At 41.3% G+C, this 25682-nt stretch overlaps 3 protein-coding genes and 4 non-coding genes across 7 annotated transcripts in view; 6 read left to right on the forward strand and 1 right to left on the reverse strand.

Moving 5' to 3' along the window:
* Positions 1 to 25682, forward strand: part of gpr34l (G protein-coupled receptor 34 like) — a 471084-nt gene that overhangs the window by 382694 nt on the left and 62708 nt on the right. The window lies entirely within an intron of this gene.
* Positions 501 to 17809, forward strand: dkc1 (dyskeratosis congenita 1, dyskerin). The gene is made up of 15 exons (XM_060936515.1): positions 501 to 579; positions 1550 to 1611; positions 3638 to 3724; positions 4126 to 4217; positions 4429 to 4613; positions 6443 to 6507; positions 6827 to 6953; positions 7152 to 7282; positions 7537 to 7680; positions 7771 to 7891; positions 12169 to 12287; positions 12436 to 12539; positions 12938 to 12998; positions 14264 to 14407; positions 16843 to 17809. The coding sequence occupies exons 1-15, from the start codon at positions 564 to 566 to the stop codon at positions 16906 to 16908; spliced, it is 1524 nt and encodes a 507-aa protein (XP_060792498.1). The 5' UTR covers positions 501 to 563; the 3' UTR covers positions 16909 to 17809.
* On the forward strand, positions 4265 to 4342 carry LOC132895829 (small nucleolar RNA SNORD83). Its single transcript, XR_009655861.1, has one exon. It is a non-coding gene; the product is annotated as a small nucleolar RNA SNORD83 (small nucleolar RNA).
* Positions 6995 to 7072, forward strand: LOC132895831 (small nucleolar RNA SNORD83). Its single transcript, XR_009655864.1, has one exon. It is a non-coding gene; the product is annotated as a small nucleolar RNA SNORD83 (small nucleolar RNA).
* LOC132895808 (small nucleolar RNA SNORA36 family) lies at positions 7334 to 7420 on the forward strand. Its single transcript, XR_009655842.1, has one exon. It is a non-coding gene; the product is annotated as a small nucleolar RNA SNORA36 family (small nucleolar RNA).
* Positions 12006 to 12082, forward strand: LOC132895830 (small nucleolar RNA SNORD83). Its single transcript, XR_009655862.1, has one exon. It is a non-coding gene; the product is annotated as a small nucleolar RNA SNORD83 (small nucleolar RNA).
* The window catches only part of mpp1 (MAGUK p55 scaffold protein 1), a 30236-nt gene continuing 21990 nt past the window's right edge, over positions 17437 to 25682 (reverse strand). The window contains exons 6-12 of the mRNA XM_060936516.1: positions 22124 to 22320; positions 21610 to 21710; positions 21441 to 21521; positions 21262 to 21342; positions 19285 to 19487; positions 18279 to 18353; positions 17437 to 18128 (exon numbers count right to left, since the gene is read on the reverse strand). Coding sequence (XP_060792499.1) covers positions 17952 to 18128; positions 18279 to 18353; positions 19285 to 19487; positions 21262 to 21342; positions 21441 to 21521; positions 21610 to 21710; positions 22124 to 22320 — 915 coding nt within the window. The 3' untranslated portion in view covers positions 17437 to 17951. The remainder of the gene's footprint in view (positions 18129 to 18278; positions 18354 to 19284; positions 19488 to 21261; positions 21343 to 21440; positions 21522 to 21609; positions 21711 to 22123; positions 22321 to 25682) is intronic.

A 25682-nucleotide genomic window follows, 5' to 3' on the forward strand; every position in this document is an offset into this window, starting at 1 on the left:
CCCAACGACAGCAGACTGAAGAGGCTGTGAGATGGGTGGGTGGGGTCACCTGCAATCCTGATGGCTTTGCGGGTGAGGCGGGAGTTATAGATATCCATAAGAGAAGGGAGAGAGACACCAATGAGCCTCTCAGCTGCTCTCACGATGCGCTGCAGAGTCTTGCAGCAGGACACGGTGCAGGTGCCGTACCACATGGTCAGGATGTTCTCGATGGTGCCGCTGTAGAATGTGTGCATGATGGGGGCCGGGACTCTTGTTCTCCTCAGTTTGCGGAGGAAGTACAGATGCTGTTGGGCTTTTTTGGCCAGTGATGCGGTGTTGTTGCTCCAGGACAGGTCTTCAGAGATGTGCACACCCAGAAACTTGGTGCTGCTCACCCTCTCCACTGCAGCACCGTCGATAGATAGTAGAGCATGCTGGAGATGTAATAATGGAATGATACTGAAGGTGGCAGCAATGCAACAAATTGGATGCCAGCTGCCATTAAACGCCATAGAAGAAGAAGAAGAGGAGGAGGCGGAAGTTCCTCACGCGCGGTCTCTCTGCAGGCGCACAGAAGGAAGATGGCGGACGGTGGAAGTATGTGCTCTTGTAGAAATCTTTCTTTTTTCTTTTTCTTCAGAAAGCCAGAACAGGATAGAGATTGTAGTTGTTTAAACACGCGGATCAGTTTGAGTGTGTTTGTGTAAATGTTAGTCAGAGTCCGGGGTGTGGAATGTAAAGCCCGCAGCAGCAGCATGGCGCGTGCGAAATCCGTTTCCCTTCAGAGTGATGATGTGTTAAATCAGCATGAGGAGTTTCAGCAGGGGTTTGGTTTTATTATTTTAGAATTCACTACATTTTAATAATGCAAATATATCAATTTTGACGTTTTCAGCTGCAAGTGAATTAATTATACATAGGTCTTTGCTGTCTCTTGGTAAATTTATGGTTTGTTTGGTTTTATTTAATTTATTATATTAATAACTATCATAAGAAACTCGTTGTAAGTTTACATGAAGTGTGCATTTGCTAAACTCCTATTGATCTTTATTTATTTAGATCTAAATCACTTATTTATTTGTAATGTTATTTACAGGTTGTCAGTTTAAAAAAAAAACAACCTTGCAGATTAAGTGTCTGATGGAAAGTTATTGACAGAAATAAAGAACTTGAGCACACATCACTTGTGCACCACGTGGTGCTTGTGTGAGCCACGTGCTCGCGCCCATTTTAGCCTGGACTTCCTTCACCGCTGTATGAGTTCCGTTCATCCTGCTGGAGCTGAGTTTAAATCCTGCTGGAGCTGAGTTTAAATCCTGCTGGAGCTGAGTTTAAATCCTGCTGGAGCTGAGTTTAAATCCTGCTGGAGCTGAGTTTAAATCCTGCTGGAGCTGAGTTTAAATCCTGCTGGAGCTGAGTTTAAATCCTGCTGGAGCTGAGTTTAAATCCTGCACCACTGAAACTGGAATTTATTTTAGAAAAGCTCTTTAAACAGCTTGCTTCCTGAATGGTAGGGCTGTAAACTTGTTCTGTTGTAATGTTAAACACGTCCTGCTTTTCTCTTCAGGTGCTTCTGCTAAGAAAGAGAAGAAGAAGAAGAAAGCAAAGGTTTCAGATGAAGAAGTCGGGGTAATTATTATTATTATTATTATTATTATTATTATTATTATTTTTCTGCGCGCTTGTCCTCTGTTCTTAATTTGAATTGGTTATATACTTAGTTCTATGTCACACGTGGTTAGGAGTTGTGTGTGTGTGTGTGTATGTGTGTGGTCTGAATACAGCTCGTTTCATCCAATAGTTAAGATGCTTTGTCCAAAGCCTTTGTCATATACACTGTCATATATGAGTGATTCCACGCTTATGGGTACTGAAATGGGGACATGAACTTATTCACCTAAAACCATTTCTTTTTTTACCATCAGGTCACAAAATGTAATCTTTAATGAATATGTTAAAAGATAACTTTAATTTTCTGAGATGTAATAAAAACGTATTTATATGCCAAAGTCAAGCCTATGAGTTCCAAAATGATGTCTGTTGCATTACTTCTGTTACGATTGTCCATCTCGCGTCTGTTACAAATTAATTACAATCTAGCTCTATACCATGTTAATCTTATTGAAAGAATGTGTATGTTTATTCTACTACACACGTTTATTAATTATATTTGCTAAAACATCACCTTCCTATGTTTCAAAAAGTAATTCTACACTGTTAAAATTGAGACTATATATGTCCACAACACTTCTGTTACGTTCTGACTTTGGCATATAAATGTTTTTATTACATCTCAGAAAATTAAAGTTATCTTATAACATATCATTCATTAAAGATTACATGTTTTGTGACCTGATGGTAAAAAAAAAAAAAGAAATGGTTTTAGGTGAATTTTTAAAAATAAGTTCATGTCCCCATTTCAGTACCCATAAGCGTGGAATCACTCATTCTCATATATATATCTCATTATCTGTAGCCGCTTTATCCTTCTACAGGGTCGCAGGCAAGCTGGAGCCTATCCCAGCTGACTATGGGCAAAAGGCGGGGTTCACCCTGGACAAGTCGCCAGGTCATCACAGGGCTTAGACACAGACAACCATTCACATTCACACCTACGCTCAATTTAGAGTCACCAGTTAACCTAACCTGCATGTCTTTGGACTGTGGGGGAAACCGGAGCACCCGGAGGAAACCCACGCGGACACGGGGAGAACATGCAAACTCCGCACAGAAAGGCCCTCGCCGGCCACGGGGCTCGAACCCAGGACCTTCTTGCTGTAAGGCGACAGCGCTAACCACTACACCACCGTGCCGCGCTATATATATATATATATATATATATATATATATATATATATATATATATATATATATATATATTTTTTTTTATTTTTTATTTTCAGGTATTTATTTGTTTGTTCAAAAAAAAAAAAAGGAGGAATTCTCAATGGAATTTGACCGAAGCAAAACGTTGTAAAGCAAATGCGTGCCATGGTACATGCACTTCAGTGCTAAGGGGGGGGTAACTGTGTCGGCCCGTGCCACTTGCTGACCCTGGGATGAGTTTAACTCCCTTGTCATTGCAGGTTGCTCTCTTGCATGTCTGTTTTCAGCTGGATCATATTAAATCTTCAGGTGCAGAGCTGTGCTTTCATGGGAGCTTTGTTCACGAATACTGGGCTGAGGCGCGGTCCTTCCGACCCGAGCCCGTGCTCTTTCGAGGGAGGTGCCTATAAAATTTGGCTTCGCTGTGAGCTCAGTTGGCAGAGTTATTAATTTTTAAAGCCATCTGGATCATATTGAGTCTTACAGCGTTTGCTTTACAAAAATGTTTTCCGCTTCGGTCAAATTCTATTGAGAGTAATTCTTTTTCTAACACATGAATACCGGAAATATAAAATAATTGGTGGTGCATGTGAAAAAGGCATTGGATGAAATGTCCTGATCCCCTGTGGTCCAGTCTGAAGGTCGTGACTTCTCCCTACTCGACTGGGGTCGAAGTGATCCTCTCGCTGGATTGCTTTGTGCTGCTGCAGCAGATGTTTGACAAAACAGTCCCGGTTTAATGTAATTTCGGAATGGACCCCCAGTCAGGTGGTTTCTGTTTCTGGTTTGCAGCTCGCATTGATCAGTGGCTTTTTTTTTTTCCTGACAGGAAATCCAAGAAACTGGAGACTTTCTCATCAAACCTGAATCCAAAGTTGCCAAACTTGACACATCCCAGTGGCCGTTGCTGCTCAAGGTAAATTTCTCTTCTAACGCATTTATCTCCATGCTCAGGCTGCCTTGGCATGTACCATGATGATTTTCATCCATTCATTGAGTGTGTCAGGTTTGGATACTCTGCAGCTCCTTCGGTCCTTTTTGGACTCTGGGGTTTGCTGGTCTGTTCGTCCAGTTTCCTGCTGTTTCAGTAGGCTGGAGGTTCAAGCCAGCGGGCGTAGAGGGATCAGCCTGGCTATCTGTGATGATGGAGCTTTTCTGATCACATGTTTCCAAAAGCCTCCTTTTAGAATGGGTCCATCTTCTCTTAGATCACAATCTGTGAACCTGGAGATATTTTGTATGAATAGTCCCTGATTAACTGTTAATGTTTTGTACAGTTTAGATGATTGTTTCACATCTGGTTCTATTCCCATCCAGAACTTTGATAAGCTGAACATCAGGACAGCACACTACACGCCTCTGCCACATGGCTCAAATCCCCTGAAGAGGAACATTCACGATTACGTCAGGTAGTGTCTCTCTCATCCATCCATAATGTGCCTCGGGTTTTCCCAAAGCCACATGATGTGATTTTAGATGGCATTAGCACTCTGTGCAAAGATGACCTCCTATCTATCACCCAAGACTGATGGCTGCTAATAATGTCTTCTCACAGATGCTGAATTTAAAAAAAAAAAAAAATTGATTTTTACCTGCAACTTTAAAAAACTTTCTGTCCAGATCTGGTTTTATTAACCTGGACAAGCCAGCGAATCCGTCCTCTCATGAAGTGGTTGCATGGGTCAAACGCATCCTGCGTGTGGAGAAGACCGGTCACAGCGGGACGTTGGACCCAAAGGTCACAGGTTGTCTGATTGTGTGTATTGACAGAGCAACACGATTGGTCAAATCTCAGCAGAGTGCCGGTGAGTTGGATTTTTCTGTTCACTCTCTTAATTGCAGAGAACCTTCAGGAATAAGTGAAGGGTCTGGTAGAGTAAATTTTATAAGACATATCCTTTAGTACATTCACTCAAATTCGGACACCTCCGGGCATTTTCACAGGAATCGGTCTGTTCTGAATCAGAGGGAAATTTGATGCTTTTGGTTTCTCATTATATGAACTTGTACGCACACGTGTTTTGTTATATTCCAGGCCTCTATTTAAACCAGCCTCAGCTGACTTGGCTTGCCTGTTTTTAAATATTGCTGATGGATAAATAAATCAGAAATACTGTGATGGAAACAACTTCGATAGAACTTGAGAAACTGAAACACGAAGGGAAAAAAAAGAAACTCGAGTACAGATCTGGTGCTGAATAAGTTGCAATGCAATTCTGTAAATAACTAGTTGGAAACATTTGTCATATCCAATCCAATAATTTATCCCCCTGGGTTTTTGTTTGCAAACCTCCAGAGCACCTTGTGTATCAGCTCTGTGCTTTTTGGTTCATCGGCGTGTGCGTAAATACAAAAAAAAAAAAAAATGCCATAATGAAACTTTTTTTTTTTTTTTGAAAAAACACTAGGGTTCGATTCAAACAGTATCGGCTGATGGGTGATGAGCTTGTACTATCGTGTTGTTCATCCGGCGTCATTCACATTTCATGAAAATCGCTTCTCTCTGTTCACCAATTTTGATTCTTTCTGGTATAAAGGTAGGGGAACCTAGGGTGCATATAACTTCTGCCCAGATTTGCTTCCTTACAATTATTAATGAAGTTATGGACTAATTAAGCCTTAATGAGCAGTTCAACAAAAATCACTTCTTCTGGTAAATAGGTCGGTATTCCTAGGGTGGATATCGCTTCTATATATAGCTTACAACATGCAGGCTTTCGTCTAAACGGGGCAACAGGGGCGCTGTGCCCTCTTACTCTCGGCGTGCGCCCCCTTACCGACTCCGTGAAAACATCCCAGCAACACTACGTGACAATGTGTCTGATCATCAAATACGTTATAATTGCTCCAAAAATATTCCAATCATAGTAGATACACCGCCAGACGGTGCAAAAACAATCCGAATTGGCGTTTTCCAGACTGAGGCGCCATGTTTAGTTGTTTACTTGTCGCGGCTGCTCTCGCGAGATTTGACATGGGTTACATACAAGGTCAGCTGACTTGTCGCGTGAGATTTCTCGAGACTGAATGACCTTTCACCCACCGGCGCGGGAGCTTTTGACAGAAGTAGTTCGAGTTGTTTTTGTTGACACTTGGGCATTTAAAGATGTCATCCCGTGGCACGAAGCGGAAGAAAGCCAAAGACTGTCCGGGGCAGAAGATGATTTACTTCTTTCTTTTTCAATGTTGACAGACAATTTGTTACAATTTCCCTCTCAGATAGCCTCAGAATGTCCCATTGGAGCATTTTTCAAAGGCTTTGCACGGCGGGGGGAGACAACTGGCACCATCCCCCCCCCGGCTCCACTCCGCTCCCTCGCCATGGTGACCGCCCTCGTACTAAATTTTTCTAGAAAAAACCCTGACATTTATTGCGCAAGGTGGCCCACTTTAGATCGTTCCTTCTGGACTAGACGGGGCCGGAGTGAGCTACGCCGTCATTGGTCCCGTTTGTTTTTGTTTAACTGCATGCAGTGTGAAAACGAGCCACAAGTATCAAACTTTGCTCTGATTCTTACTCTGTAATTCAAATTTAGTAACTCGATTAATTTATCTTGCTTTAGTCTGTGAGCATGAACTCGCACTCCAGTAAACCAGTAGCCTTTCCTCACTACTCTTGTGCCGTGTGTTTCAGGCAAAGAGTACGTGGGCATAGTACGGCTGCACAATGCAATAGAGAGCGAACACCAGCTCGCGAGGGTAAGTGTTAGAGCGTGTTTATAAAGGCGATGAGGAGGATGATGTGAAATGATGAACCCGTTTATCCATTCTCTGAGTGTCTCCAGGCGCTCTGCTCTGCTGTTCTCCTCATCGCTGCTTCAGTGTTCTACTGTCGTGGCTGATGCTGGAGGACGTGTGCAGGTTCGGAGAGCCCGGATTCATAAAGGAAGAATTGATGGGACTGATTGCACATCACCAGATCTTGTGTGTGTGTGTGTGTGTGTGTGTGTGTGTGTTCTGCTTAATTCTGGAAAGCGTGTTTTAAACATGTCGATCTGTCTGTGGTTCTCCCGTCTAGGCTCTGGAGTGTCTCACTGGAGCGCTGTTCCAGAGGCCGCCTCTAATCGCCGCGGTGAAGCGGCAGCTACGAGTCAGGACCATTTACGAGAGCAAGCTCATCGAGTACGACCCGGAGAAAAGGCTCGGTAAGAGTTTAGCCACGTTTTAAACGTTTAATCCGAACGAAGCCGCATGATGCCATGTAGATTGCATGAGCATTTTTGTGCCGAGATGACCTCCTATCTATCACCCAAGACTGATGGCTTTTCCAACATTAGACTACTTTTTCCTCGAGATGTGAATCAACTTTTTCAGCTTCCAAAACCTGTGTTTGCTCGCTGCAGGGATTTTCTGGGTAAGCTGCGAGGCAGGGACGTACATCAGGACGCTGTGTGTTCATCTCGGGCTGCTACTGGGAGTCGGAGGTCAGATGCAGGAGCTCAGGAGGGTTCGCTCTGGAGTGTTGGGTGAGAAGGTGTGTTCACAGTACATACAGGAGCTGATGATGGTGCTTCACTGTGCACCTGACCAAAGTGTTGAGTTCAGTTCTGGGCTCCTTCCCCAGTCCTGCTAATTAATCTTTGGGACATCAGATGGCTGAAGTTGAGCAAATCGTGAAGTTGCACTCGGTGCTGCTTTATTGCGTCTTCACCAACAGGATTTATTCTAACATCAGCCTCAGGGTGTGAGACGTAATGCGTGCTTATTTGTTTGTTTATTTTATGTCAGGACTGTATGGTGACCATGCATGATGTATTAGATGCTCAGTGGCAGTTTGACCACAACAAGGATGAGACGTACCTGAGAAGAGTCATCTACCCTCTGGAGAAGCTGCTCGTCAGCCATAAGAGGATCGTCATGAAGGACAGTGCGGTGTGTGGTTGTTCTTCGATCTGTTTGTAGTGTAAACGGGTGTTTTGTAGGTTGTGGTTTGATGTAATGTGTGTTTTGTTCTTTCATCAGGTCAATGCTATTTGTTATGGTGCTAAAATCATGTTACCAGGTGTGTTACGGTATGAAGATGGCATAGAGGTGAACCAGGACATCGTCATCATTACGACTAAAGGAGAAGCCATTTGTACAGGTGAGATGTATATAAATCTAATCGAGTTACTCGGCGTCTAACTGTAGACCCCATCCACATGAGGGTTTTGGTTTTTTTTTGGAAGAAGAAAAAATTCCCTTCTGTGTTATGACTACGGCCCAATCCCAATTCTAATTTCTACCCCTTCCCCTTGGCCCTTCCCCTTGAAACTGAGCTACAAGGGATAGGGCTTGAAATTCAACCCCTACGTATTGGGATAGCCCTTCAATGATCGCATACGTCATCGCGTACCTCCGTCAGCGTTTACGTTAGCAAAACGCGACCAAATGCGTCATTGGCTGCGACCAGCCGCTACAGTCAGAGCCAGAGGCAGAACCAGAAATCTCTGCTGAAATGCCGTCTGCTGCTGTTGTGATCACTGTGTCCTGGGCTATAGGCCTCTTTTTACGGTTGTCTGCAGCTAAACGGAGAAATGCCAGTAGACGAAGTAAACACTGTGAAGAGCAAGCTAATGTAGGGTGTGATTTGTTAACTAACACCACTGAATGGGATATCTTTGGCGCTTCGTGCACCACATCCGACAGAATGAGGTGTCAGAACACTCATGTAAACAATAAAAGCGAGAATAACAGAACAAAACGTACGCAGTCAAGCAACCGAAAACAATACTCACTCCCAAAGCTTTTTAGCAGCAGCTTTGGATTTCAGAAACCGCTGCTCATTCTCAGCTCGAAAGCGAATCAAGCGGCGTGTTTCCTCTGGATTCCCTAGTTCAAGTACACAGGGATGGGAAGCTGGTTAACGTAACGACACAACAGAAAAGCAGATCCTCTGTTGTTTGTAATTACTTGAGCTAACTGCTAAATAACAACTTTGTTCACAATTTTCATTGCATCAACCGATCACACAACGTTAATGTTATAGTACGTTAACGTTAATAGGCTAGTTAACACTATTGACGTAGTAATAGAACGGTTATAACAACTTACGTAAATAATGGAGAAAATACTTACATTTATGACAATCTTTCGCCGCGGGAACCGCCATCTTTCTGAAATCTGCATGAAATCTCGCTGAAATCCGCATGGCATTGTGGGAAATCACTCAAACCCCTTCGTTTGGAGTCAGCTCCAGGAAAATCTCCGTTTGGAGGGGTACAGAAGCCCTACCCCTTCCCCTACCCCTCCGCGTTAACTGGGATTGGGATACCCCTACCCCTTCACGTGAACGCGCAAAATGGAGGGGTAGGTCTAAGGGGTGAAATGGGATTCGGCCTACGTCTACACGCATATTGATTTTGCATCGTTGAAAATTGAGCTCTTAAAAGAGAAATGCACCGCGACTGGGTGGTTTTTGGATAAATTTAGGAGCCTACTCCTGACCAGGATGAGTTCCTGAAGATGAACTGTTGGGCATGTGGATGGTTTTCTATGTTTCACCTTGTCTATTGCTCAATTTGCAGCCCCCATGTTGTTGTTCTTAAAATATTGTCTGTTTATGGCAGCGGTTCCCAAACTTTTTTGGCCGCGCACCCCCTTCTATACTCTAACCAGGTTGATGCACCTCCAGTTCCCCAGTTTCAAAAAAACACGCTTTCTTATAAGGGAAGCATCTTTAATCGTGCTAAATGATGATAAACATCGTTTGCCACACCTGCAGGAAACCACAAAAGTGGAAAAAAAACCACCAAAGCTTTCTTACAAAGGCAGCACGTCGTGCTCGAATGAGAACATCGAATCACATTAACATATTATGCGCTCTCGTATTTGAATTAGATAGAATTTGATTGAAATGTAACAGTTTTAAAACGTTGCAACACAGTAAATGCGCAAATTCATTACAAAGGGAGATCACATCGAGGCATGTCGTCTACCAGCCAGATACGGGGAAAATGTATGATTTTCATCCGTGTTTAAAACACTAGCAACACAACCCTGTCATTACAAGGTTATGAAAATGAATTGAGAATGAATTTAATTTGCAAAAAAGTTAACATATAATAACAGTAAAAATAGCAATGATAATTATGAACATATGCATTTTAAAGAGATACAACAATTAAGGAGCATATCAGGAACAGATAAAGAAAAGGATCCATCTGATTGTGAAGTGCAGCGTTGGCGGCTCAGTCTGCAGAGACAGACAGACGGTGGGTGGGTCAGTAGGCTATATAGGTCCTATTTTCAGTAGCAGTATATATTTTTAGCAAGATCAATGCCATTTGGCCAAATACATACCAATATTAATGCGACGGATGGGCCTGCATCTTAGCACAGAGCTCTCCGATGTTTGGGGTAATTGAAGACAGTCTCAGCCTCATCTTTCTCAACATCTCCCAGTCTTTGCCGATGTTTAGTTGCCGATCGGCTTTTAGCCCATGTTTACATTAGACCGTATCAGCGGATCATCAGATTAACGTTTTTAAAACGATTTGCGTGCACACAGCAACACCAATACACGGATACGCTCGGCTCCGCAGGCATCCTGCGCTCCAAATCACTCCGCCCTGAACAGCGAGTGCCCTCTGGAGGGTGCGCACTCCGGCCCTGCGCAGCTCACAGAGCACGCGAGTGAAGTGCACAAGCAGTGATTCGGGACTGAGCCGCTGTGTGTGTGATCCCAGCGCATATCACTTACCACTTGCAAGTGGAAGGATGGCAAGCCTAAAGACAATCATAACTACACAATGGGCAGTATTTGCATCAGTATTTGCAGTATTTTCATACTTTTATACTCTTTAATGAAAGGTGATACAAGGCGGAAGTCCGCGCCGTTTTTCAGCAGTCGCATCACATGACCAACGCCAGCGAATCAGGAAGGTGGATGTCACAGTGACGTTGTCCAATGACGACGCCAGCTAGAGCTCAGCACAGCGTATCCGCGTATTCTCAATGTTTACACAGCACCGGACCAGACATGATCTGGATTGAATATGTGGACACTGGCGGATTCCCGTTTCCCGGCGTTTCCAGGCGGTATAATGTAAACGGACAGTGCATCCGCGAAGAAAACGAGACAGATACGGTCTAGTGTAAACTTGGCCTTAGTTTTGCCGATTTCAACCAGTTGTGCATCGCGAATGAATGAATTAATGAAGCCACAAACTACTGCAGAACCGTTACGGCGTAGAAGAGGAGTTAAATATCGCCATTACATTTTTTTTATCTTGCGCACCCCCTAGTGGCAGTTCGCGCACCACACTTTGGGAACCCCTGGTTTATGGCATTCTGTCGCCACCTACTGGGCTGGCATGGCCATTTGACCTGTTTTGCCTGGAGGGAGAGATTCTCATTTACGCTAATGGTGTTTATTTTTTTTTAATTTAATTTACACTATCAGTGCTGGTGTGAATTGTTACACTCGCTCAGGATCTTTCTACTTTATTATCCCTTGCCCAAACAAAGTTTGGCAGGGGATATAGAAAGGGGTTCTGTCCATCTGGTCAAGTTTTTGTTTCTGGGCCATATCTTAAAAACTACTGAAGATATTTTCATGAAACTCTGTATGCATATCAAGCAACATGTGAACTGGTGCCTTTTGCTATTTTGGATTATTATTTTTTTTTTTGGGGGGGGGGAGTATTTTAAAAATATTTTACATAAATAGGTTTTGTCTTGGTTTCTAAGAGCAACGTTCATTTCCGGAGCGCGTATCCAAAATTATTCATGATGCATGTTAGCAAGGTGATGTAGGGGTGCCTTTTTATTTTGAAAAATTAAATTTTTTTTTTTTTCCCCTCCATGTTTCCATGGAAATTTATTTTTTTTCCAGATTTAGCCTTTCAGGTTAATCTTGGGGGTAGGTTTTGTTTCTGGAGCAGAACTTAAACTTTTTCCCTCAGTTTTGACCAGTCATCACCAAATTTCGCATGAATACCACCTCTGGGCTGAATTACATTACTTTTGGTGCTGATCTGGATCACTGAACCAGAATGATCCATGAAAAATGAGAATCCCCCCAATCAGGGTTGTTTTTTTAAGTTTTGTTCAGGGTGCAACTTTTCCTCATTAAGTATCGCTGTCTATCTCTTCTGGATCTATAGGGTATGGTGACCAAGTGTCGCTGTTTGTAACAGCTAGCGCAAATTACTGTAACTTTCTTTAGTCTCTATGTAGAGTTTTCAAAAAAATGTGTGGATGAGGTCTTAATCAAAGCCACATGATGTTCTCTAGATAACATTAGCATTCTGTGCAAAGATGACCTCTCATCTATCACCCGGGACTGATGGTTTTGGTTCAATTCCGATTCATTTTAGATGGAAATGAGCCGTTTTAAAGGTTTTTTTTTTTTTTTTTTTTGGTCTCTTCTCCCCCTAGCTGTAGCATTAATGACGACGGCAGTCATTTCGACATGCGACCACGGTGTTGTGGCTAAAATCAAGAGAGTCATCATGGAAAGAGACACGTATCCACGCAAATGGGGCTTAGGGCCAAAGGTAAGGCAAACAAAATCGGGTTGGTTTATTTATTCCTATAACTCCCATGTGTGCTTTAGAGAATGTAATAGTGCTGCGGTTACCGGGGGGGGGGGCACTGATACTGTGCATGAATCATCTACACATTTATTTACCTGTGTATTTTCAGGCAAGTCAGAAGAAAATGATGATCCAGAAAGGCCTTCTAGATAAACACGGCAAGCCCAACGGCAGCACTCCCACTGACTGGAAGGAGGGTTATGTGGATTACAGGTACGCCTTGTTCTCTCTGGGGCAGTGTGCAACCTCGGCTGCTCTTGTGGTGCTTGTATAGTCAGCTTCAAAATTATTGGCACCCTGAGACTGTGTGTGGTTAAAGTCCCTGTCCTGCTCACTGTGTTGGCGGTAAGGATTCCAATAATTTTGGAGGTGTCTGCATCAGTTCATGCAGACGGTTATCCCTTTTTAGCCTGCTGTGACTCTAGAGGGAGTGAGTCTGCTACAAAAACACACACAACTCGTGTGAAATCTGTCTACAGTGTGTAAGGCAGGCCCTTGGGTTTTGTGGACACGGCACTTTTGGTTTAATGATGTCTTGCTCTATACTGCTTGTCTATTTTATGTGATTCTGACCATGAGGTGTTCTCTCTCTCTCTCTCACACTTCAACAGTAAACCCAAAGCAGCAGCAGTCACTGTTGAAGATGGTGATGCGAATCAGGCAGGAGTGAAGGTGAACTGTCGGCTTTCTACTAGCTTATTATTTCAATCGTGTTTTTTTTAGGTTCTGTTTGGATTTTAAGTTTGTTAATCTCGGGGGCATCGTGGCTCAGGTGGATAAGGAGAACCAAACAAAGGGAACTCACACCTATATGCTGATATAATAATGCACTTTTATTGCATATTAAAACAAAAAGTGCTACCCAAGTGAAAAGTGCAAACGTTTCGGTCACAGACCATCCTCAGTGCAAACAATTAAAAATAAAGACGCCCATATATAGACAAGGCCACGTACACGGAAAACAGGTAGTAGGTCTACAGCCAAGCTTGAATACAGGTTAGGGTGCATGGATAAAGACATCCTATCATCAGTACCGTTCCTGTTATGATTTACCTAATGACATAATTTATAGTCATAATAAATGTCATAAGGAAAGAAAATAAATTTAAAAAAATATATAAAAAAATTTATAATATATTAAAACACAAAAAAACCATCAGACAATAAACGTAAGACTAAGTGTACAAACTATTCATAGAAAACAAGTCAAAATCATCATTCAATCCATTCGGTTGCATTGTTTTTAAATAAAAACATTGTCCCTGTTTTTTTTATTTAAAAACATTGCAACTGAATGGATTGAATGATGATTTTGACTTGTTTTCTATGAATAGTTTGTACACTATATATATTTTATTTTCTTTCCTTATGACATTTATTATGACTATAAATTATGTCATTAGTTAAGTCATAACAGGAACGGTACTGATGATAGGATGTCTTTATCCATGCACCTTAACCTGTATTCAAGCTTGGTTGTAGACCTACTACCTGTTTTCCGTGTACATGGCCTTGTCTATATATGGGCGTGTCTTTTATTTTTAATTGTTTGCACTGAGGATGGTCTGTGACCGAAACTTTTCACTTTTCACTTGGGTAGCACTTTTTGTTTGTTATAATAATGCACTTTTATTGCATATTAAATCGGCATATAGGTGTGCGAGTTCCCTTTGTTTGGTTCTAGTTATTGTATTGGAACTTGCGCACCCACCAGGTATCAAATTTAAAGGCGCGGTACCTTCATTGGAAAGCAGGTGGATAAGGCGCCATACCATAAATCCGGGGACCCGGGTTCGATTCCGTCCCGAGGTCATTTCCCGATCCCTCCTTGTGTCTCTCTCCCGCTCATTTCCTGTCTCTACACTGTCCTATCCAATAAAGGTGCAAAAAGCCCAAAAAAATATCTTTTAAAAAAGTTTGTTAATCTCTTCATGCAGAGGAAACGTGACGAGAGCGGAAGCGAGGGTGAAGCCACGCCCTCGACCCCAAAGACAGACGAGGTTAAGAAAGAGAAGAAGAAAAAGAAGAAAGAAAAGAAATTGAAACTGGCTGAGGAAGCAGCGGCAGCAGGAGAAGCAGAGGTGATGAACGTTTAATGTACAGATGTTCTCAATGTCCCTGAAAAGAAAAGAGGTCTTGGAGGGTTATTTATTTATTTTTAATTATTACATTTTTGGGTACCTGTCCCTTAGTTATGGAAGTCTATATTTTCCAACCACTGGAAGTTGGACTTTTAATTTTGGAGACTTAAGGTGGTAAGGGTTCCAATACTTTTGGAGGTGTCTGGTCATCAGTTCATGCAGACGGTTATCCCTCTTTAGCCTGCTGTGACACTAGAGGGAGTGAGTCTGCTACATAAACACACAGAACTCATGAAATCTCTCTGCAGCGTGTAAGACAGGCCCTTGGGTTTTGTGAACATGCCCAAAATGGGTGTGGTCTTTTGGATTGTTGGTTTAGTGATGATACCGTTTGTCCATTTTAACCTGTCCCTTAGTTATGGACATGGATGGGATATTTTCCAACCTTTGGAAGTTGAACTTTTCATTTTGAAGACTTGGTACGAGGTAGGGCTGGGTGGCATTTCGGGATTACAAATTATACTGATATATTTTAGGAGATATGTAGACAGGACAATACCATTTATTTATTTTTTAAAATACTGGTATATTTTTGTGACCTTATGCCCGCCCCCCCCAAAAAAAATGCCGTTTGCACCCTTTCTTGCTCAGCCTAACCACTAAACCCTGTTCCCTGCATCTGCACACAGGCCTCTCCCTCTACTCGCACAACTTTTCAGCAACATGGAGGTGGACAGTGGTGATGTGGAAGAGCTAGGTTCTAAGTGAAAAAAGTTCTGTAATTTGGAGATATTTCGGATTCAGGACTTTACACACAGCTTCGCTCCTCATCTAAAGACTGCCATAAGCAAATTTTATTAAAAGCCAGAAGCACTTCCAATCGATTCCATCATCTGCAGCAGCACTACAAACTGCTTTAGCCTCTAAGCCCTTGCAGCCTGTGAAATTCTCGAAGTCGGACATCCGGGTACTTTTGACGTCAGGTCACATGACCTTGGAGCCGCCATATTTAACTAGGGGAAAGCCTGGCTTTATTGTGTTACGCTGTGTTAGCAATAAAATGCCTAAAAGCTGTTGTGTTGTTGGCTGCACAGCCAATGCAAACAAGAACCCAGCATTAAAGTTTCATATGTTTCCATTAGGTGGGAAAAGACGTTTGCAGTGGCTGAGAGCCATAAATAGAAGTGAAATCAAGTCTGATGGATCTGTGAACCATGAGAAGCTAGTTTTCAATGTAATTTGGTCGGATTTTGCCTATTAGGATGAGTCCCTTAAAATTCGCTTAGGCCAAATATTGAACAATATTCTTTTTAATTTAAGAATAAATGATAATTAGTTTTTAGTGTCAAAAATATAACATTCAATGGCCGTTTTTATGAATTTTCGGCGCCGGATTTTGTCTATTAGGCTGAGTCCCTTAAACTAAGGCCAAAATTAGAAGTACTTACTGGGAAACTTGATCAAGTAGTGGTGTATATATCAGGATACTGAACTTGTGGCCACTGCGAGGGATTGTCCAACCACTTGTTTGCAGGGATTTTGAATGGGCAACAATCCAGGCCTAGCAGCAATACCTTAGTCTGATATCTACACTTCTCCTCAGGCAGCAGTCCATCCTCATACTGGAATGCCATGATGTACCAAAACCTAGTAGTGCTGCGTGCTTCCCTTAATTCCCCTAACATGTACGCTCTCTCTTTCCCCTAGTCAAATCTGGCGGGCTTGTTGTCAAGGTGTCTCACATGATTGTGACGTCATGCCGACTTTGAGAATCTGCCCCAAAACAAAGCTCGTTGCAAGTTTCATTTAGTAGTGCTGTGCCTTAGGAAAAATCCCAAGTAACACAACATAATGACAATTTATATTTTTATTTGCTTGTTCAAATCCTTCCACTTTGGGCTTTCCCCAAAGTGTGGATACACGATGTCAGCGCCGCGCTGTCACTTGCACGCACAAAAAATAAATAAATGAAACACAAATTCAACAATGCAGAGTACTTTCTCCACCTAAGTATCTCCTATTTCCCTCTGAAAATGAGTAGAGACTGTAGAAATGGGAAGGTTTTGAATTTAAGTCTTTAAATAAGTGCGCTTGTGGCATTGAGTTAAAACTGAACATTAGGCCTGTTTCGTGTGAAATATCAGTGTATAAATCGCCATTCAGCCTAAAAATACTGGGATATGATTTTTGGTCGATGTCACCCAGCCCGAGTACATGGTGTCGCTTCCTCAAACTGAGCGAGAATTCTCCATCAGTAAAAGGCTTTTAATCTCGTCATGGTTCTGTGGACTTTTTTAAATCTCACAAATCTCCTGTCAGCTTTTAGTATTTCCTTCTCAAACAGGAAGTCGAGTCTAAGACTCCATGACTTGTATGTATTAGTAGAAAGTGTGAAGCACCACAGTCACATTTAAAATGTTTGAATCCATTCACAGGTCACAGAAAGCAGCAAAAAGAAGAAGAAAAAGAAGGTGAAAGAGGCCGAGGCTGGCTCGGACTGAAAATCTAAAGACTGTTAAAGCTGACCGAGTCAGGATATGGTGGAGTGATCACCTGGGGTCAGCTGGAACTTCGGCCCTGCTCCTCTTTCTCTTCCTCACCCCATCTTTGGTTGCCGTCAACCAAGCAACTGATCTTAGGGATGGGTCTAATGTGTCTAAAGTGACCTTGTGACTTCCAGTCGTCACTCTTGAGATGCATAGCGTGTGGAAGAGCAAGCCTGAACTCTCTCTCTAAATATATTGTGCAGTTCAATTTTAATCAGATTGAATGTCGATACACACCTTTCAAAACTAAGCTAATTTTTTGGAAGCTGTGAATAAAACACCCTTTTTGTATTTTTACCTTGCTCTTTTTATCTCCAGTATTGAAACCCTCATGTTCTGCTTTTCTTTGTATGTTAAAGAATGCTCCGTTATTTTGTATGCTGTATATAACAGAGGATCAACTTATCAAAGAGTTGGATCAAATAAGATTAAAAAAAAAAAAGTGTACTTGTTTTTATTTATCCACACAAAGATGTTCACAAGTTCAGTGTTGGATATTTTTATTTATTCAGTCACTTTCAAAAGTGCAACACTTCCATGAGCTACGTCCAGAACAACGGATGCTGAACCGTCACCAACAACTGTTTGTTTTCCCTGTTTTTTTAAATACAGCGAGTGTATACATGGTGGAGTTTGATGGTATTATTACACCAGAACACTGAAACCATGTTTGAGCCTGAACAGAGTGGTGTTTATCACAGTAGTGGTCCTTTTTGCATCGTTTATCTGACACCATCAACCTGATTTATTTTTTCTTAACTGGCACTGTATATAACTTTTTTTTTTTTTATCTGATTCATATCTGGAAAAAAACCTCTAACTTATTGCTTTTTAATTAAAAAAAGTTTTAAATACACATTTTAGCCAGAGGCTAGTGGACTCAACTGACAAACAACTTGGTTCGTCTTCTGACTTGGTATTGCACCTGATTTACACAAGAGTGAGGGTTTGATTTGATATGAGGGAGGATTGGGGGAAGAGTGTGGTCAAGATTAGAATCAGTAGACCCAGGATACAGGAACCCACTGTGGGCTGGAGGAGGCACTCTCTAAGGCCTCTTCCACACCTTTCACACTTTCGTCGACGTCGTTGTTGACCAGGATCACGTCAAAGAAATGGTGGTAGAGGCTGAAAATGGTATCGGATTCCTTCTGGATGGCTTGCAGTGCCTCTGACTGTGGGGTTGATTGAGAGATGGAGAACGTGGGGTATTATGACATGTACAATGATATCCATGTGATGCTTTAAACCATTGCAGTGTAATGATGCGATAATCAAGATCTTACAGATTTAAAGTGAAAAATGGAAGTGAAGTGACGACTGACCTGGTTGCTAGTGTTGGTTGGTGCAATGAACACGACGAGTGGCGCAAACTCTGCTGTTCTGAGGAGTTTCAGAGTCTGAAAGAAAACCAGTTTTATGCGTTTTTAGTTTTAAATACATGTTTTGATGAATATTTTTCATCTCAAAGATGAACAGAAATGGATCTAGAAAACAGTATTTGCTCCATGTGGCTGTATAACATCAGATCAAATGGCTTATTGACCATGCTGTAAAGTATGACCACAACTGGAATGAGTTTAACTGCGATTTTAGAGTTAAGTCATTTTATTACCCATTATTACTAAATAAATGTATTAATATTTACATAATACTAAACTAAAATCTTTTTTTGTTTTAAAAGGCACCAATAATATCAAAGCACACGCAGCCAAACAAGAGACACTCAATTGCAAGGAATTTCTAGCGCTTAAAAATTGTTGCAATGTGAAACTATCCACCCATCCATTATCTGTAGCCGCTTATCCTGTTCTACAGGGTCGCAGACGGGCTGGAGCCTATCCCAGCTGACTACGGGCGAAAGGCGGGGTTCACCCTGGACAAGTAGCCAGGTCATCACAGGGCTGACACAGACAACCATTCACACTCACATTCACACCTACGCTCAATTTAGAGTCACCAGTTAACCTAACCTGCATGTCTTTGGACTGTGGGGGAAACCGGAGCACCCGGAGGAAACCCACGCGGACACGGGGAGAACATGCAAACTCCACACAGAAAGGCCCTCGCCGGCCACGGGGCTCGAACCCGGACCTTCTTGCTGTGAGGCGACAGCGCTAACCACTACACCACCCCCTCAATATGAAACTAACCAAGGAAAAAAATATCAAGCTCTTGTGCAACTGTCTGAAAACAGCCTTGGAAAGATAAAGTTCAAGCATCTGAAATGGTTCTTCGGTTTTCTCCTTTTGAAGCTTTATGCTAAACCCTACAGCAAAAAGTAGAACCGTAAATCATTCAAAGGACTCATTTGTGTGTGTATGTGTTTACCTGAGGTTCTATGTCCAGCAGTGCAATCTTATCTTGTTCATGGATCTTCTGGATGGTTTCGATCTTGGTGCCAAACATGCTGCCCTGAAAACTTCCGTACTCCAGGAGCTTGTTCTCCACAATGCATTTGGTCATCTCTTCGTTGGAAATGAAATAATATTCCTGTCCGTTTTCTTCATCTTTCCTCGGAGGTCTGGTTGTGTCTGGTTGAATTAAGAGATGTTTTGTTAGTACTGTATTCGGTGACTTCTTGTACAGTGTGTCAAATCTGATTAAAATGGTGATTAAGGGCCTGGTCCCACAACACCAAGAACTATAACTATACCTATAACTCCAACTGTGACTATATCTGAATTTAGTTCCAGTCTGGAGCAGAAACACCACAACTATAATCCCCACTATAATGTTGCTTGGTCCTGACACTCAGGATGCATGCGACTTAGGAATCGTCATGGAAGTTTTTTCCAAGTAGTTGCACATTATTATTCCGGGTCACACTGCACAACTTGGACTTCAAAACAACCCATGCACACACTCCGGTGGCTGATATAATACGGATAGGTCATGGATTATGGAAATATAATAAAAAAGGATACAAAATATGGAGTGGTTACGGATTTTAATACGGATGCATCACAGATGCTGATAATTTATGGATTGGTCACAGACATTTCAGTAGATTACAGATTGGATATGGATTTCATACAGATGATGCATCATGGATAAAAAATTAAGAAGTCTAAAACAATTAAATATTTGGCCTGCCGAAGTTCATAATTAAAATATCTTACCTGCATTTATATGTTTACTTTATTAATTTATTATTGATATTTCATTGAAAATAATCATATCTGTGAATAAAAGATCCATGTTTTGTATTATTTTTTTTATTTTCCGTGAATATGTATTCCGTGACTTCATGATGCAATAAGGATGTACAAAGACGCCTGGGGAAAAATAACACATGCTCAGGCAACGTCGCATGTAAACAGTGACCTGATTGGTCAGATGTTTTATCGGATCAGGTCCAGGCCTGGAAAAATGGCTCCAGAAGCAATCTCACTGATGCGGATAAACCCAGGCCTGGGTTATAGGGATCATTATTGCTCTGGTGTGAGCACCGACCACATAAACTGCAGGGGACCGATTTATTTATAGTTATCGGTATTGTGGGACCGGGCCTTAATGCTTTGTATCTGGTGCCATCCTCATAGTTGAGGGCTGGCGATCCAGGAAGCCGTCAACAAGCTTCCATGAATTCTCTTGGATGATTAGAGCACACCAGAGGGACTCAAACCCTCATCTGGTAGTGTGTCCACATTCACACCTATGGGCAATTTAGAGTCACCAATTCAACTAGCCTGCATGTCTTTGGACTGTCGGAGGAAACCCATGCAAACACGGTGAAAGAACATACAAACTCCACACAAGAAAGGCCCCCATCAGCTGCTGGGCTCAAACCCAGAACCTTCTTGCTGCGAGGCAACAGTGATAATCACTACACCACCGTGCCACCCTGATTAACACTTTAGTAGTGACTCATCAGAAGAACAGCAGCAAACCTGTGCCTCAATTCTGGGCATGTCAAGTTGGTCATGTTTAAATTCTTTCTCCACTTTGGTGATGGTTCCTGATCCTCTGTAGTATCTGATAGTTTACACTTTTAGAAACAGAGAACAGTTTTCAGAATCGTGACGGCTGCGGTCTGATTTGCTCTCCGTACTTCCACGTACACTCACTTCCATGCTCAAACTTTAAAACTCAACCAAAAGCAAAATGTTTTTTTTTTTTTTTGGAGATTGTTATGTGTTTGCTGAAGTGCTCCACCAAAAAAAAAATAAATTAAAATAAATTAAAAAAAAGAAAAGTCTGTGATTGGTGAGTGAAATGGTCTCCGAATTAAAAAAAAATAAAAAAAATAAAAATCACATTTACTGTTCCAGTTCTGCAAAATGTTGTCCTGTATAAACTACTTACGAGGTACAGGGTAGGCAAACTTCTCTGGGTATTTGGCCAGCAGTGAACTTTTTATGTGACTCCGTCCCACACCAGGAGCACCTATACACAGTGGAGAAAGACTTATGACTTAGTATTAATCCGACATACACCGTGAATTAATCCTTGAAAGCGTGAAATTTTCACTGAACCATACTCACCAATGAGTACCAGTGTTTTTCGATTGAATGCAGGAAGCTGCACAACCTCTTCATACGAAATGACATCAAGTTGATCAAAGACTGGTGGAAAAAACAGCATTTAAAAAAAAATCCACATAAGAATTATAAATGTCCTACAAATACTTATAGAAAGGGACATGTTTCTTACTGGAACTGTGTTTTGCCAGGTACTTGTCTTTGCATTTCTTCTTTTTGCCAAAAGGACTACATGACTGACTGACCTCGCCGCTGCTCTTGCTCGCCACACGCCTGGGAAAAGATAAAAGCATCGATAAATTAAGCAAATAAGAAAAACATGCATTTACTTCAGGAATCAAGAAATCATGAATAATTTCAAATTCAAAAATCAAACCTCAATTTACAGTCGAGTTTATATCTTGTTAGCAAGGTGTGGTTTGTTTGTGTGACTGTAAGCAGGGTTGCGCAAAATCTACTGACCCAATTTTCATGAAACTTGGTGGAACCATGTATCACAGACCAAGGAAACCCCCCTTAAATTTCGAAACAGATCTGACTCACTGGGTGGCTTCAAGAACTTAGTTTCACTTTCACCCACATTGTGAGATACAGCATTTGGCTGAGGAGGTCTTCCATTTCTCCCTGATTTAATTCAAATATATCAATTACACTGAAGTTATAAACCTGGCTCGATTGGACCATACCATTCCTGAAGCTCTGGGGACGGTATGAGCCCTGCAAAGTCTTTTCCCGAGTTGTCCACTCTGCCCTGCCACCAGTTTGGATCCTTCTTGTTGATGATCTGGATTATGTCGCCTGTTTTGAATTTAAGGCCAGCCTCTTTACATGGGATAAGCGTGTCCTTGGCAGGGTCGTAGTCGAACTGAGCCCTCATATATATCTGCAGGAAGACAAGGAGTAGGACATGAGTAAACACAGTTGCTATGGTTGTGTTCAGTGATTCAACACCAAGTGGTTTAAGGTATTAAGAAAATAACAACCTTGTGGTCAACGGCTACAGAGCTGAGCACTTTCGATGACTAGCAAACGTGAGCAACGTGGTTAGGACTGTTGATACTCTTGTACACCTACACGGATAAAAGTATGTGGGAACCTGACCTTTACACCCACATGTGGTTCTTCTCCAAACTGTTGCCACAAATTTAGAAGCACACAATTGTATAAAGGGTCTTTGTTTGCTGTAATATTACAGTTTCCCTTCACTGGAACTCAGAGACCCAAACCTGTTCCAGCATGATGATGCTCCTGTGCACAAAGTGAGCTCCATGAAGACATGATGTGTGAAGGTTGGAGTGGAAGATCTCCAGAAGAACATGGAGGATCTTGTACACGATTCGTGTGGCAGAGGATGCCAATGTCCTCTTCTCAAACCAATTGCATATTCAATTTAAAAAAGTCTGTAGCTACATTTAGTTCTTTATCAATAAACCAATTTTAATGCAAAATTTGAATGAGTTGAATGAAGATCCTTGGAGAAGATACAGTATGACGGTGATCTAAATAGATTATTAGTAAATGATAATGCAGGGTTTGTTCCAGTGATTTTACTAACCATATGGTAGCTGGGGTGTTATTTACGTAAGACGATGAACTACGGACATGTTTAAAGAGTTTATTTATTTCACATTTCCTTCATGTTTGTTTGTCATCTTTCTGGACTAACAAGGACTTTGTAAATGGAGCACTTGTGTTTTTGTGCTTGTTTGGTTGGTGTGTCCCATTTCTCATTCTTGGCTCCTAAAGGATGCACAAAAAGTGAACTAATGTATTCATAACCTAATCATTGAACGCAATTGAAAATGTAAAAAAACCCAAAATCTCTCTTAAAGCTAGACTGCTTTTCAGATTTTTCAAGTGTAGGTCATAACAAGAATTTTCCCAACACCCAATTATTTTTTTTTAATGGACCAAAAGCTACTGAATTCGAATCACAGACTTCCAATTTTATTAGGTTTTTAAAAAAATAGAACAATTAATGACTATCTCCACGTGGCCCAAAATTCTCTGCTATTTTTTCCTGCTTCACCATGACCCAATTCAAAATACTACGTCATGCATCACGTGGTGGGCTTTCCCCGTTCGCACAAGGCATTGTGGGATACAAATTTGAAACAGGAGAGAAAAATGGAGGACGAGAGTGTGCGAATGAAACGTGAAAGAGCGACTACAGTAACGGAAAGTGAGAAGAAAAGACGTTATGTTATATACGAAGGAAAGGAAACGCAGGATCAAACTAATAAATATCGGCGCTCAGCGAGCACCTCGGTGTGATCAGCTGTTCGTTTAGCGACAGAATGATGGAACTGTCAGTGCACGTTCAAAGGGAAACCTGTAGATGGCAGTAATGCGACACTGTGGATGCCAGCTGCCGTAAAACCCAAAAGAAGAAGAAGAAGGTAAACCTGCGCATGCGCACACGGACTTCCTCTGTCTGCTTGACTGCGCCAAGCGAGCGATTTCATGCACATTATTTGCTTTAATCCCCTCAAATTAAATAACTTCCCAGCCACAGAATGGCCTGATATTTTGTGAGATATTACAGAAATAAACAGATATCACAATCACCACATTTCAGAGGGAACTAAATTGCACTGATTTTATGAAATCGAAAGGCCGTCTAGCTTTAAGTGAAAACATTTTTTAAAATATGCTTTTTTTCTTCCAGTGTAATTTCAAGTGAAGCCTAAAACTAATCATTTTCCCAATAGGCCTTACTTCCTGTGCAGAATTTATCACTTCCTGCAAGTCTGACTATAGCTGGGTTTTCAGAGATGGAGCAATGGCAGGATAATGTAAATGGAAATTATTTCTCCAAAGATTTTACAAGCATCACACAACAACCACACAACAAAGGAGAAGGATGTTCTGGAAATGTTAAAAATAAATATGTTTCTGGTTAAATGTAGTGTTTGTTTTGATGTATATGCACTTCCATGTGCTTCCTGTGAGCAGAGTCGACTTTCATATGCAAATAAACCTTCTTTTGTTTTGTTCTAATCAATTTCCAACTAAAGAGGATGAGCGTGGAATGCTAGAGTAAAATGTAGGAATGTAAAAATATCATTTCTGTTCAGAATGAAACAAAATGAAAAATATATCATTTCTGCTGGAGGACAGCAAGGCTGAGGCACAGAAAAGCGACTAGAGCTCGAACAGTGATGGCACGAGTGGGACGTTTTCCAAATGAATGAGAAATAAATTCTGAAATTTCTTTGTGTTTAGGAGTGCACTTTGTGCCTAAGCAGTGAATGAGATTGCCCTTTTTGCTAATTATGAGAAGAGCTTTGAAGAAAATGAAACCAGAAGTGAAATGCTTTGTTAGCAGTTACCAAAAAAAACCCACCCCACAACAGAATAGCGTTTAATGAGGAAGTGGGATTTTCTACAGCTAGCCGTTATTGGTGTCTGAATGACTAAATAGAGTCACCTGATTCAGAGGATTACAGGATTCCCCTAATAAAGAACAAACCATGTGTTTGAAAGCAGTTATTTAAAATCATCATCATCATCATCATCATCATCATCATCATCCACTGCAAAATATTTATTATGAAATTATTGCAAATCAAACATAAGATTATTCAGCTTGTTTTAGATGCTTTGACTAATTTCAAGTTTTCTTATTCTGTTGGCCGATAATTGTTTCTTTCTCGAAAGAAATGCTTACAATTAGAAAAATAATCAAACAACAGAACAAGACTACTTCAAGCTTGAGATTAGTAAAATATCTAATTATTCTATCCACGTTCACTGGATATGAGCAATCACGTGCTCTGATTGGCTACTCTACTACTAGGATATCAGCTTATATACCGTGAGTAGAGAAAAACAAAATGGTGAAGTGTGTTGCTGAACCAACTGAGGACGAAATAAAAACTCTACTCTAAAACAAAACCGTAAAAAATACAAAAAAAGCAACAAAATATGGAATAAAAGTATTTGATGGTAAGAACGTATCTTTTTTATTTTTCAAGAATTATTATCGCATTTTTCACAAATTGCTCCTGTCATTTCACCCGTTTCTTTACATTCTAAGTGGAAATTATTTTGTCGGACATTTTGTATAAAGTTTTTAGTTTATCAAATTTGCAGAAAATAAAAATGCTCTGTTTCTCAAAATACAGTGGATGTGGATAGAATAAAACAGTTATTCCACTCAATCTCGTCGTACATGGATTATAGACAACTCGGTGCTACGCGCCTCTTCATCCATCAGCTCATGTACGACGAGATTGAGTGGAA

The sequence above is a fragment of the Neoarius graeffei genome, chromosome 12 (assembly GCF_027579695.1).
Source record: "Neoarius graeffei isolate fNeoGra1 chromosome 12, fNeoGra1.pri, whole genome shotgun sequence".
NCBI classification, from domain to species: Eukaryota; Metazoa; Chordata; class Actinopteri; order Siluriformes; family Ariidae; genus Neoarius; species Neoarius graeffei.

Excerpts from the sequence above, each read along its gene's own strand:
- dkc1 (XM_060936515.1), top strand. Across the intron at positions 4,218-4,428 it reads AACATTCACGATTACGTCAG|ATCTGGTTTTATTAACCTGG; the intron begins GTAGTGTCTCTC and ends CTTTCTGTCCAG. Across the intron at positions 12,999-14,263 it reads CGAATCAGGCAGGAGTGAAG|AGGAAACGTGACGAGAGCGG; the intron begins GTGAACTGTCGG and ends CTCTTCATGCAG.